At 43.6% G+C, this 12,500-nt stretch overlaps 1 protein-coding gene across 3 annotated transcripts in view; it reads left to right on the forward strand.

Moving 5' to 3' along the window:
• Window positions 1-12,500, forward strand: part of LOC147016565 (furin-like) — a 107,974-nt gene that overhangs the window by 80,474 nt on the left and 15,000 nt on the right. For all 3 annotated transcript variants that reach the window (XM_085845338.1, XM_085845341.1, XM_085845339.1), the window contains 6 exons: window positions 594-766; window positions 1,566-1,778; window positions 3,405-3,505; window positions 3,970-4,073; window positions 4,960-5,077; window positions 6,922-7,104. In XM_085845338.1, the coding sequence (XP_085701464.1) occupies window positions 594-766; window positions 1,566-1,778; window positions 3,405-3,505; window positions 3,970-4,073; window positions 4,960-5,077; window positions 6,922-7,104 (892 nt within the window). The remainder of the gene's footprint in view (window positions 1-593; window positions 767-1,565; window positions 1,779-3,404; window positions 3,506-3,969; window positions 4,074-4,959; window positions 5,078-6,921; window positions 7,105-12,500) is intronic.

Below are 12,500 nucleotides of genomic sequence, written 5' to 3' on the forward strand. Positions count from 1 at the left end.
GATCAATCACTCAATAATATGAGTGAAGAAAGTGGGGAAAAAAACAACTTTATCATGAAGAAATTGTTGCGGCCTGTTTCACGTCGAGGCATGGTTGAACAGGCCAAAAATAAATGGCAAATTGAGACCCAAGTCGAGGTAACCGAGGATGTACCTTGAGGGAGAGTGAGGTGGCCAAGGATGCTCCTTATAAAGGAAATAATTAAATAAGGCCATCGATTATTATCTTCAAAAGAGGTGATTTAATGACGCCAAACACCCAATTTTCACTCGCGCACTTCCTTGGAGTTTTCTAGTGTGCATGCAAAGTTTCAGGATGCTCGGTTTCATGGTTAATTTGTTTTTGTTTGGTGGTTTTTGGGGGGTGGGGATGAACGATGAACAAACAGACACACACACACATTCACCTTTTGATGAGACCCTCTCACAGACATCACAATCCCTATACAGGTATCCAATCCTCGATCCATACCTCAGTTATCTACCATGCCAATCATAGGTATCTACGGGTGTTCAGTTGCTTCTCGCTCAGTTTTTGCCATCCCATCTCTGTTCCAACCCACCATCACTTTTATAATTGCCTCTCATCTTAGGAGTACGGATGCTGGATGGGGACGTAACAGACGTAATTGAGGCAGGATCTCTCAGCCTCAATCCTCAGCATATACACATCTACAGTGCCAGCTGGGGTCCTGAGGACGACGGGCTCACGGTTGATGGTCCAGGACCCCTGGCTCTGGAAGCCTTTCAAAGAGGAATTACTGAGGTAACCAATCACAAAGAGGAATTTTTGGTGCAAAGTTTGCTCTCGTTGACTTCTCGATACCATTGTTTTTTTTTTTTACAATTGAAACACCAAGTTATTTTATCCTCGGTTTGTGCATTCGCAATCGCTCCACTTGGAATTTTTCTGAAAAATGTACAAAATGAATGTGTTTTATTCAATATCTCTTCGATTTATCATCAAGATAATTATTTATCCCTTTTATTTCATTTTTTTTTAATGTGGAAAAATATCCAGAATTTATTTGGAAATTGCTTTTTTTTCATTTTTGGCCTTCTTTGTATCGTTGGTCGAAGAGGAATGAAACGGGTTAATACTTTTCTTTATATAAATGGCAATTCAGCTCGGCGTCCTCTTTTCATGGGTTGGTAGGAGGATGGTGGCGAGGTACGCACACTCGCCTGGATTTGAATCTCGACCCAGCTATAAACTGCCGTCCTGGTGTTTCACAGGCAGCGTGATTCATCAATGTGTGTGTGTCATCTTTAGGATGTTAAGTGGGCGTCCCCTCTGCTGGCATTAGTTGGTGGACATTAAAGATCACATGGTGTCCTTCGCAAAGAGAGGAGGCAAACTATCGCCGGCATCATGGCATCATGGCCAAAAAAATGCTCCCCCCCCCCCCACGCCCTCCCTTTAGCTGGGTATGTGGATTAGTAGTAATAGTTGTCGGCCTCTTTTCATCCTTTGTCATTTATTTTGTCTAAATGAATTACTGTTTGACAATAGAATGACCTTCTGAGGGTGCTACGTGATTATGTCTCTGAAAACCACCATGCAGGGACGATCAGGTCTTGGATCTATCTTTGTGTGGGCATCGGGAAATGGTGGCACAAGGAAGGACAACTGCAACTGCGATGGCTACACCAACAGCATCTATACACTGTCCATCAGCAGTTCGACTGAGAATGGAATGGTTCCGTGGTACAGCGAGCCGTGTTCCTCGACACTTGCCGCAACATTCAGCAGCGGGACTTTAGGAGAGCGAAAAATTGTGAGCAAAACAAACATTCTTTTCCCCCCTTGTTTGCTCAACTGGTGGCTCTCAACCTGTCTGGCGTTGCTTCTTCTCCTACATATTCGTCTCCCCCCCCCCCCCCGTCTCCTCCTCTCAAAAAGAGGTTAGTTCAACATGATGCTGACGATTCCAGAAACTTCTCCTGGAGGTCCATGGAACTTGACAAACAGTGCGGCAATTAATAAAATTAACTGAAGTCGAGATTGACTGTGAAATTAGTCTGTAAAGAAAATGTTCACTTCGTTACTCTTACCGTGTTGCAAAGTCGGATTTGGCCCGTTGGGTCATTCGTATCAATAGCTTGTCCCGTTCACAGAAGTGCGTGCTTTCGAGCAGACCTCCCCAATGGCCTCGCATTTTAAAGTTCAGTTTTGTCTTTCTGGTGATGTCATGAAGGTATAAACAGGTATCCAAGATGGACGATTTGAAGTGCTGCCTTGAGTACTGCCCCTTTCGGGTTGTGCTGCCCCTTAGGTTGTGCTGCTGTTAATATTTTTGGAAAATCCGTCTCGTCCTAACTGCATCAACTCTCTGGCAGTTGGGTTCCTGTCTTGTAAGCCTGACAGTATATTCACTCTGACGACCATGTTTGTAAACGCCCTAAGAGAAGGTTGTCTGGATGACTCCAGAATAGACTGTCCCTAACTGCCATCATAAATTTCCAGCTTTTTCAAGTGAAAAAACCTTTTCCCCACCACTTACGTTGTGGAGCCATGACGAGCTGGAACTGCCAGAATATTCCCGAGGTTTCCTCCTGCCCTTATGCAAGACCATACACGTTAAGAATAGCGCAACATTGAGCAATCCTCTTACTATTTAATTGCCGTTGCCCGCAGTCTGTTGTTGTTTCACCCTCTGAACTAGTGCATCAACTACTTTATCACCTTCACGGAAAGAAAGACACCACCACGGGCTTCATCACGCCAATCAGAATTAGCCGTGATTAATGATTGCATTGAAATGATGACAGATAAGCGATAAGTCAACAAAATTCTGTGCATACTGTGGAAAAGAACACGGCAGTGCCAAAGGTCTTTTGCGTGATGTTCACAGCAAAGCTCGAGTTTCACGAATCCGTTCACTTTTCTCTTTATTCTTCCTTTTTTTTTTTCTTGTTTTCCTGGTGCTACCAGCTTGAACTTTCGGCAGTGTTAAAATGTTTGTGATTTCTTTTTATTGTTGTTTTTTTTTTTTTTTGGCCAATGAAGCGATTTTGTTCAAATTTTTGTCGCTTGTAACTTATGAGCCCTTGTTTAATCGATGCAGGCCTTGTGCGGTGATGAAGAAATGCTATGTATCAAGTGCTTTAGCCAGAAGTGGTCATGAGAACAGCCATTTATTTACCTCCCCCCCCCCCCCCCCCGAGGATGTTTTGCTGTAACTGCTGGATTACTCAACCTACCTAAAGAAATGTACTCATCAGAATTAAAGGCCTTGCTTGCACATTACCCCTTTATTGAAATATTGATTCTAAGTTTTGCCTCTCACTTGATGTTTGTATTGTGTAATGGAGGATTTGTCAATGCCCTCGTTTTCAGCTCTCATTTCCTGTTTTTCCTTGTTGTTTTTATTTTTTTTTAATTTTTATTTGTCGAAGTGCAGGTAACAACAGACCTGCACCAGCGCTGCACTACAAGCCACACTGGGACGTCGGCTTCAGCGCCCCTTGCTGCCGGGATATTCGCCCTCGCGCTCGAAGCCAAGTATTAAAGACCAGCGCCGCAATCGGACATTGCATTGGCCACCGATTCCGCAACCTTCGGATTTTGAAAGGCGATCCTGTGTCGTCTGGCTCTCTATGCTGTAACCGCTGTGCAGCCTTAATTACTGTCTGCTTGTTTATGGGTCATCGTGTCGATGCTTTTGCACCGGTTTTAAAACCCCCACCCTCCTGCAAACGTCTGACTGCTTTATCCCAGACCGTTTGCAGTCATGTTTGGATTTTTGACTGCAAATCTCATGTAGCAATGTAACCTTCTGTCGATTTTAGACCTTTGTCGTACCACGACTGCAATAGCCCTGTTCAGAGCAAATTGTCCTCGAGAGGTCTCAATTGCTTTGTTGAAGGTCATGAGTCTTGTTTTTTTGTTTATTTATTAGTAGCACTAGTGACTGATAACGTGGGTTTCAATATTTGTGACTTCTTGTTATCACTGTAACCTTCCAGCCCTGAGCTGACATGGCGTGACATGCAGCACTTGGTGGTTCAAACTTCCAGACCTCAGTTCCTTGAAGCCAACGACTGGAAGATGAATGGTGTAGGCCGTGCAGGTGAGCTCAATGTAAAATTACCTGGTTGTTTCAATCTTCACCCAATGCCTTTTATATTCTTGCAATATCACCATCAAATGTTTCCCATCGCTGTGTTTTTGAATCGACCTCGTTGGAGAAAAAACCTGCACCACTGGATAGATTGTTTGGTCATGATGCTTTCCTGAATCGTGAATCTCAGGTGGAGTCTAAAATGAATGTTAGAAGTTCATTGTTACTCAGAGAGTTCTATTTATTTGTCTCTTCCTGTGCCATTGGGAGCAATCACCGGATGCTCACAAAGTTGTCGACCAAATAATTACTTGTACCATCTATCATTTGTCTGTTTGGATGCAGTAAAACAGATGAGATAGCAGAAACACTTCTGAATGGGTGTTCAGGTCATAATGTAAGAGCTTGTGATTGGATGATGGATCTCAGTTCCATTTTATGGCCGCTAGGTGTACCAAGCAAACTTCTAGAGAATCCCTCAGGCTGGAATTGTTTGCAATGCAATCACAAAATTGACTCGCCTGCTTTTAGAATCTCTTTAATGGGGTCTAGACAATGGTCTTGTAAGGTCAACAAAATTCCCCCTTCCACCCTCCAAGATTGTCTGGAATGCAACCACCAAGAGAAGTTCAGCATTTTATGGTCCCCTACCACCCCTAGTTCTTGTTCGTGCAGCAGCAGAAACCTTTCAGGAAGAACCTTTCTTCAAGTATTTCACTTGAAAGATCCTTATAAAACCTTTGTGCCAGCAGCATTTTCAAATCGTGAATGGCAACAGCCAAAGTGAACGCGTGAACATTTGCTGCTCGCATTACCTGACTTTGATCGGTGCGTCGTTGAAGTTTGACGAGGACGATGTGCTTGTGCTTGTGCTTGTGCTTTTGTCTGCGTGCAGTGAGCCACTCATTTGGCTACGGGCTTATGAATGCCGGTGACCTTGTAACTGCAGCTCGAAACTGGAGCACAGTTGGCCCACAACGGATATGCACCATCGTGGTCGTGAATGAGACAAGGTGATTCTGGGTGAACCATGTGTTGTTCCTTTCGCTCATTGCCAGCAGAGGACGCACTTTGTATGACCTTGCTGTGCAACAGTAGAAATTGTTCTGCGTTTAGTTTGAGAACCATTGTACAAATAACATCATTCTGATTTTAATAAACGTAAGCAATATACTTTTAAGGCTAATTTTATATCTATTTTCCAAGAGTTATTAAACTCGTGAAACTTTCTTTTGAATAATATGACGTTGCTTTTATGATTCATGTGTGAACGACATCCAAACTCCAAACTTTCACCCTGGTGCTTCACAGGCAGAGTGCTGCATGAGAGAGTACCATCCTTTCTCAGGGGGTGTTTCTACTACACGAGCTATCCCACCTGCTAGCATTTACAAAGTTACCGCGGTGCCTTTTGGAAATAGTAAGCCATTCTGTAGTGCTACCCTGATCAAATTCCAAATCCATGCCTCAGTGCGCACATGATGTGTTCACACATGCTTCGGTGCACAGATAATGCTGGTGAACACACGATGAGCATGAGGCAGAGGAGATCTGCATTTTGGGGCGGCGATGCAGGCTGAAAAATTGAGATTGACACAACCTGTATGGTGCACCAACAGTCATTACTATTATGGGGGCACACAGACGAACGGACACACACACACACACACACACACACACACACACACACACACACACACACACACACACACACACACACACACACAAAAGGAATTTTGATGCAGGAGGAGGCCATTCGGCCCATCCTGCCTGCGCTGAACCAACACCGGTATCCATCACCCATCCACACACAACCTACCTATCTACAAGTCCTGCCAATATCCCCACACCCCTCCATCTCCAATGCATCCAGGCACCTATCTAATTCACATTTAAACGTATCCACCCCTCCATTGCCACTACCTGCACGGGGAGACCATTCCATGCATTAACCACTCTCCGACTGAAAGGCCCCTGCCTAAAAACTGTCCTAACTCTCATCTTCTTTACCCACAACTTCTGGCCTGCAGTCCGAACATTGTCCACTCTGCTGAAAAACTCCACTTCACCGATCTTGTCCACACGCTTAATTACACTGAACAACAAAAATTTTTTACTGGAGATGTGTAAAGTGATTTAGACTAATTTGGGTACGCTGATTTCAAAAATCATAACCGTTTTGCTGTATCACGTCAGGATTTTCAGTAACAGAAATACTCCCATTGCCTAGAAGTCAGGATTTCAATGAAATTTACAAAAATTCATTTATTCATTTATTTCATCATGAATGCTTCAAAATTATAGAAATTACAGAAAAACTCCACTAGAATGTAATTAAAAATGCTTTAGGCATTTGGCTTTGCGTTTGTGCTGCTCTGTGTCAGTTTCACGATGCAGGAACCAGCAGAAATCGCCCATCATGTTTGGGTTGTGCCGCCCTTGGTAACGCGTCTCCATGAGTGAAATCTCTTGGTGGAATCGCTCGCCGTGCTCGTCCGAGACTGTTCCCAAGTTGTCAGGGAAGAAGTTCAGGTGCTGGTGTAGGAAATGGATTTTCAGGGACATCCTGGAGCCAAGTTTCCTGAAGGACTCCAGCAGCTGCTGCACTATTTCTTCATAGTTGTCCGCGCATTGAAAATATGAATTTCATTTCATAGAAATTTGTTGTTCAGTGTTATCTTCAACATCTCAATCGGATCCAATTGGAATCACCTCCTTCCGGATGAGTCATATTCGATTATTAACTCTTTGCTATGATCCAGATGCTTGGTTCTACAATGTAATGCTTTATTAAGTTTATTAAATGTAATGGTTTACCAAGTTTATTAATCACCTGCCCAAATTGTTTCTGGACCAGGAATATTTCAGCCTCGGGCCTGCTATTGCGCGTGCACACGAATGCTTGTCTCGGCTCGGTTCAGCATGTACACACTCTGGAACACGTACAAGCACGCCTGACCCTGTCGTACAGCCGGCGCGGTGATCTGGCAATCTACCTGCGCAGCCCACTGGGAACACTTTCCATGCTTCTGGGCCCAAGGTTCGTCAACGACCATACTGTACGCGTGATGTATGACTACCCTCGACCAGATATCTATTTATTCACTTGTTGTATGATTACCTGATTCACTGAACATAACTTTTATTTCATTTGCAGATCCCAAATTATTGACTTTCTACGGAGATTGGTAATAATGCCGGGTTACTCTTGTGGAAAATACTGTTGGAAATTGAACAAATATCCGACTGTTCATGAAACTATCAGTGTTCATTGCATCTCCAAAATGACGTCGTGCTCACAATATTGTAATGGCCTCTAAACAATTGGAACAGCTTGCGGTTTTAGGAATCCATATTCACCAACATTGTTAGAACCATATCACAGAGATTGCAAAATTACAACCAACTTGAGGTTTTGTCTTTTTGGGGAGAAGGTGGGGAGTTCTTGGGTGAAGCTATTCACTCAGCAGGTGTGTGTTTGTGTGTTTGTGTGTGTGTGTGTGTGTGTGTGTGTGTGTGTGTGTGTGTGTGTGTGTGTGTGTGTGTGTGTGTGTGTGTGTGTGTTTTCTTGTTTTACCACAACCACCGAAGGTGGATGGAGGTTATGTTTTGACTGCTGTCTGTCTGTTTGTTTGTCCATAAGCACGATATCTCAAAAAGTTAGATGCATTTGGACGAAACTTAGTAGACTGGTTGAGTGTCACAAGGACCAATTAATTCAATTTTGCTGAAGATCCAGATCCGAGAGTTTTTTTTTTTGAAAATTTTTTACAGTGATTCTTTCACCATTGAGAGATCGGGCCAAAAAACAATATATAGCACGTTATTTCAAAAAGTTATGGACATGTTTTGACAAAACTTGGTGGACGAGTTGGATAGGTGACAAGAACAAGCCGATTAGAGTTTGGTTAAAGGCCCGGTCACACCTTGACGTTTTAGCCAACGTATGCCGATTTTTGAATTTTTTTTCTAAAACGCTGGCACACGTTGAATACGTTATGGGTAAGTTTTGATAACATTGAGAGCACGCTGAAAAACACTGCCATACGTCGTTGTACGCTGCCTTTAAACGTTGTACTTTTAGGTTGTCCTCAAATTTTTTCATGCTTGAAATTTCACGACGTATGCCGGCGTATGACTCACATGTTCCGCTACGCTGGCCACAAGTTGTATGCACGGTCTGCGATCGTTGACAGATGTCAACACATGCTACTTGTAAGTTAATCATAAGTTGAGACACGCCGAGGTAATGTTTAGCGTACCCGAAACTTATTTCTAACCTATGATTAACGTGTTGTTGGCACGTTACGCGATCGTTGCCACACATCGACAGACGTTACTTTTATGTTACTCATAGGCTGAAAGACGTCGGTATAATGGATCGTCCTTGCGTCAGCGTCCACGGCCACGGCCAGGACCCTTATTTGCAGCATTCTTCAAACTTTTCTTCGGCATGACGAGGATGTTCACACTTCGATGTCGAGCTTGGCTATGATTCCAATTGTCCATCGGCAGCGTCTATTTAAAATAGTCGAGTTTGAGCGTTTTAACACGTTCAGAAGAAACGCTTCAAATTTCCAAACCCCAGCGTCAAAAAACAAAGGCGAGTGACAGCAATTTAAATCGTTCATTGTAAACAATGAAAATAGTTGAGTGGTACCGTTTAAAAGTCGTTGAGTGTAAAAAAATCCAATTGTTGAGCGCAAGCGTCTACTTTCAATAGTGGAGATGCAGCCATTTAAATCGTTGAGTGGCAGCCTATGAAGAGCAAACCCCACGTCACCGGCAAAGATAAACTGCCGCACGATATGGATAAGTTAGGCTATCGTTGGGCATAGTTTGTGAACGCCGGCTACACGATAATTATTCGTTGGTATCCCGTATCTATAAGTTATCGAAGCGCTCTATGCACATTATTAGTTCATTGTGCATTTGTCCAACCCGTTATGAATAGACCTAAATCGTAAAAACAAGCCATAGCTCATTGTTGAAAAAGCCCCATAAAAAATTATCCACGAAGAACTTCGAACAATGGTGCAAAGATGTCTCCTACCCGTGGACACGCGGACGCAAGGACGATCCATCATAACCCACACCCTCCCCCTCACACTCACCTACTACTGCCAACATGAACAAACTACTACTAATACTAATACTGATACTGTTACTGATACTGTTACTGCTGACATGGACATCGACTCAAAAAGGACTCGAAAACACTGTTGGGTTCCCCTTTTATGAGCAGCATTTTTATATAGCAATTCCCAAAACCGCTGGGAACACGTCTTTATATGGCAGTTGTAAGCTAGAAACACGTTCATTTATTTTTTTGTCGACCGGAAGACGTCATTGGAATACGTCTACATACGTCGATGTGTGTTGGGGCTACGTAAAGAATTGGTTCAAAGCACGTCAAACATAAGTTAGAAATAAGTTTCGCGTAAAAAAGACATTACCGCGACGTGTTTCGACTTATGAGTAGCTTATAAGTAGCCTTTGTGGACGTGTGTAAGTGTCCACATATCGTGTGTAAAACTTATCCCCATCGCATGCGGAACGTGTGTCATACGCCGAGTACGTCGTAAAATTTTGAACATGTTTAAAATTTCTTGACGTACTCTACTTACTACGACTTATGATAGCGTACTTTAGCGTTCTACTCACGTATACCAAACTTACTCATACCGTATTTGACGTGCCCCAACGTTTTAGACACATTTTTCTTAGGTCGGCATACGCTGGCAAGATCGCCAAGGTGTGACCGCGATGTTGACACTTCCATTTCTACAGCAGTTATGATTCGAATCGTTGTGCGTCAGCCTTTTAATAGGCTACGTCACGACATCGTCGGCGATGCGTGCAACGCGCTATGCCGAAGTTAGACTATCGTTGGGCATCGGTTGTGTAGGCCGACAACAGGTTCAGCATTCGTTGTTATAAGTTATCTATAACACAACGAAACGTTCTGTGTCCGTTACCAATGCGTTATACATACGACCAAGTCGCTATGAATACGTCCGAATCTTGAAAAAAAAAACATCAAAAGTTCAACGTCAGCCAGCGTTTTACATACATTTTAATACGTTGCCATCGCTGGCTAAAACGTCAAGGTGTGACCGGGCCTTAAGGCCCTTGGAGATCCGGCCTATTGGTGGGATAGAAAATGTAAACTGTTCAGCCTGATGGAGGTTTGTGCTTCACCGAGTGCCGTTCTAGTTAGTAGCAGTGCTATTATTATTATTACTACTCGCAGAGTACCTGCCTTATGGTTGATCATGTTCCAAGCATGCAACACGTTAATTTGACGCCTTCCTTTATTTGGGGAGTGTAGAAACAACTGACAGCTGTGTATAGGCAAAAAAAAACCGGGTTATGCGCATGAAGCAAAAACATACCAACTGCTTATAATTCAAAACGCCTCACTCAACTGGGAAACGTGGGGACAAGAATACTGTACTGTAAATGGTGAAGACTTGTGATACCCTCCCCTACCTGGAGGGCTGCTACACGATGCACATTTACATAGAGAATTGGCGTTTACTCCCCCCACCCACCCCCACCCCAACACCCCATCTCTCCTTCCCCTCCCAAGACCACCGGCAAAGATAAAAACACCCCTACACATTAATTGGGGACATGCTGATCCTCTGTAGCAAGTCTGGATGTAATTGGCCAAGAACTGTAGGAGTAGTGCAACAAACAAACAAACAAACAAACAAACACACAAACACCAGTCCATGAACTACAGTAAGGATTCACCTTTGTCACTGAACCTTTACTTAAGGAAAACAAGAAATTAATTCAAATGATTGTTTAGAAATGGAGGTATAGGAGTGAGGGCTGTGGTGAGGATGGATGTCGTTGGAATTTGTGAGACTTTATTTTGGCCCTGAATTTATTTTTTTTTTTTTTTTGGACTCTTCACATGTTTGAGATGTTTTTCGATTTCGACACGGTTCTGTCACTCAGGAAATATATAAATCAGATAATTTTATTGGCGTTCCCAAGCTCTCCATCACACTGCTCTGTTACATAAAACAGGGAGAGTAATTTATCTTCGGCTTGAGGCTTTTTATTATTAATTTTTATTCAGGTATTGAGGCTCATGGAGGAGCAAGCAGAACGACAAGAGGGAAGGGATGTACGAATCGTTGCGCTGAAGCATTGTGAGCTTTGCCCCGCTGATTCAGCCGTATCAGTGAGTTCCATGTCCCACATAGCTATGGGCAGATGGTCTTGCCAGCCACGCCAGGGGCGAAGATCTGATGGGGTGGATCTGGACGCTGGGTTAGTGTGCGTCACAGGGGGCTGCGTATGAACCAATGGATGGTTTCACGATCCCAAACTGCTACCACGTTCACTGTGGTGGTCTGGAGCTTCAGTCTGTTGCAAAAGCGCCATGGTGGTCAATGCCTGATATGCGCTGGAGTGTGGTGGAGGGGGTGAGGGGTAGGACAATGGACCAGGGCCTTACAACTCTAGGATAGGAGGTGTTGAGCCAGAAGTGCCGACCTCTTCTCATGTTGAGGATGGTGTCCAACCAACAGACAAAATGTGGTGAAAGGAAAACAATCGGACAAGCAACAGATGCATGGCAGCACAATTAGAGGCAATTGTAGAAGAAGGACGAGAGAGGTAAAGCTTAGTCATGGAAACTTGAGAGATTACGAGGTGTCAGAGGACAGCAAACTTGGAACTCCTGTGGGGAAGATCACGAGACAACGGAATCACAAAGACAACACGGCACTTTGAAAATGGTGTAATCCACCCCAGATTGCTTGCCACTCATGAGCTGAAACCACGAGTAACAAAATCCATCGGGATGGCCTGGACATATTTCATGCCTTCCAGATAAGAATTGGAGAATGAAATGACTAAATTTTTTTTTTTAAAGAAACCAAAGGTGATCGCAAGCATACCTGTGAGAAAGGGGTGTGCCTCTGCATCACAAAACAGCTGGCAAACTTGCTGATCAACTCGTCTAAAAAGTTGATATGTTGTATTTCATCTTGAAGAAACTCTCGACGATGTGCGCCCGTGAAAGGCCAAAAGTTTGTAGATGTGCATTAAACCCAAACCTTCATGTTTCTTGGGAAGGTCATATCTGGGGCGTGTCGATGCACAGGGTAAGATTTTAAATGATGATATTTACTAATAATCATGTTTGGGAGGGAGGGGGTGAAAGTGGAAGTGTGTGTGTGTGTGTGTGTGTGTGTGTGTGTGTGTGTGTGTGTGTGTGTGTGTGTGTGTGTGTGTGTGTGTGTGTGTGTGTGTGTGTGTGTGTGTGTGTGTGTGTGTGTGTGTGTGTGTGTGTGTGTGTGTGTGTGTGTGTGTGTGTGTGTGCGCGTGTGCTGTGAGTGCCATAAATATATATTTTGTGTTTGGTTCCGGGGCCACAGAATAAATTATGCTTGATTTTTGCATCTATTGATGAAA

The sequence above is a fragment of the Eptatretus burgeri genome, chromosome 11, assembly GCF_056783735.1.
Source record: "Eptatretus burgeri isolate ZD-2024b chromosome 11, Ebu_testis_v1, whole genome shotgun sequence".
In the NCBI taxonomy this organism is placed as follows: Eukaryota; Metazoa; Chordata; class Myxini; order Myxiniformes; family Myxinidae; genus Eptatretus; species Eptatretus burgeri.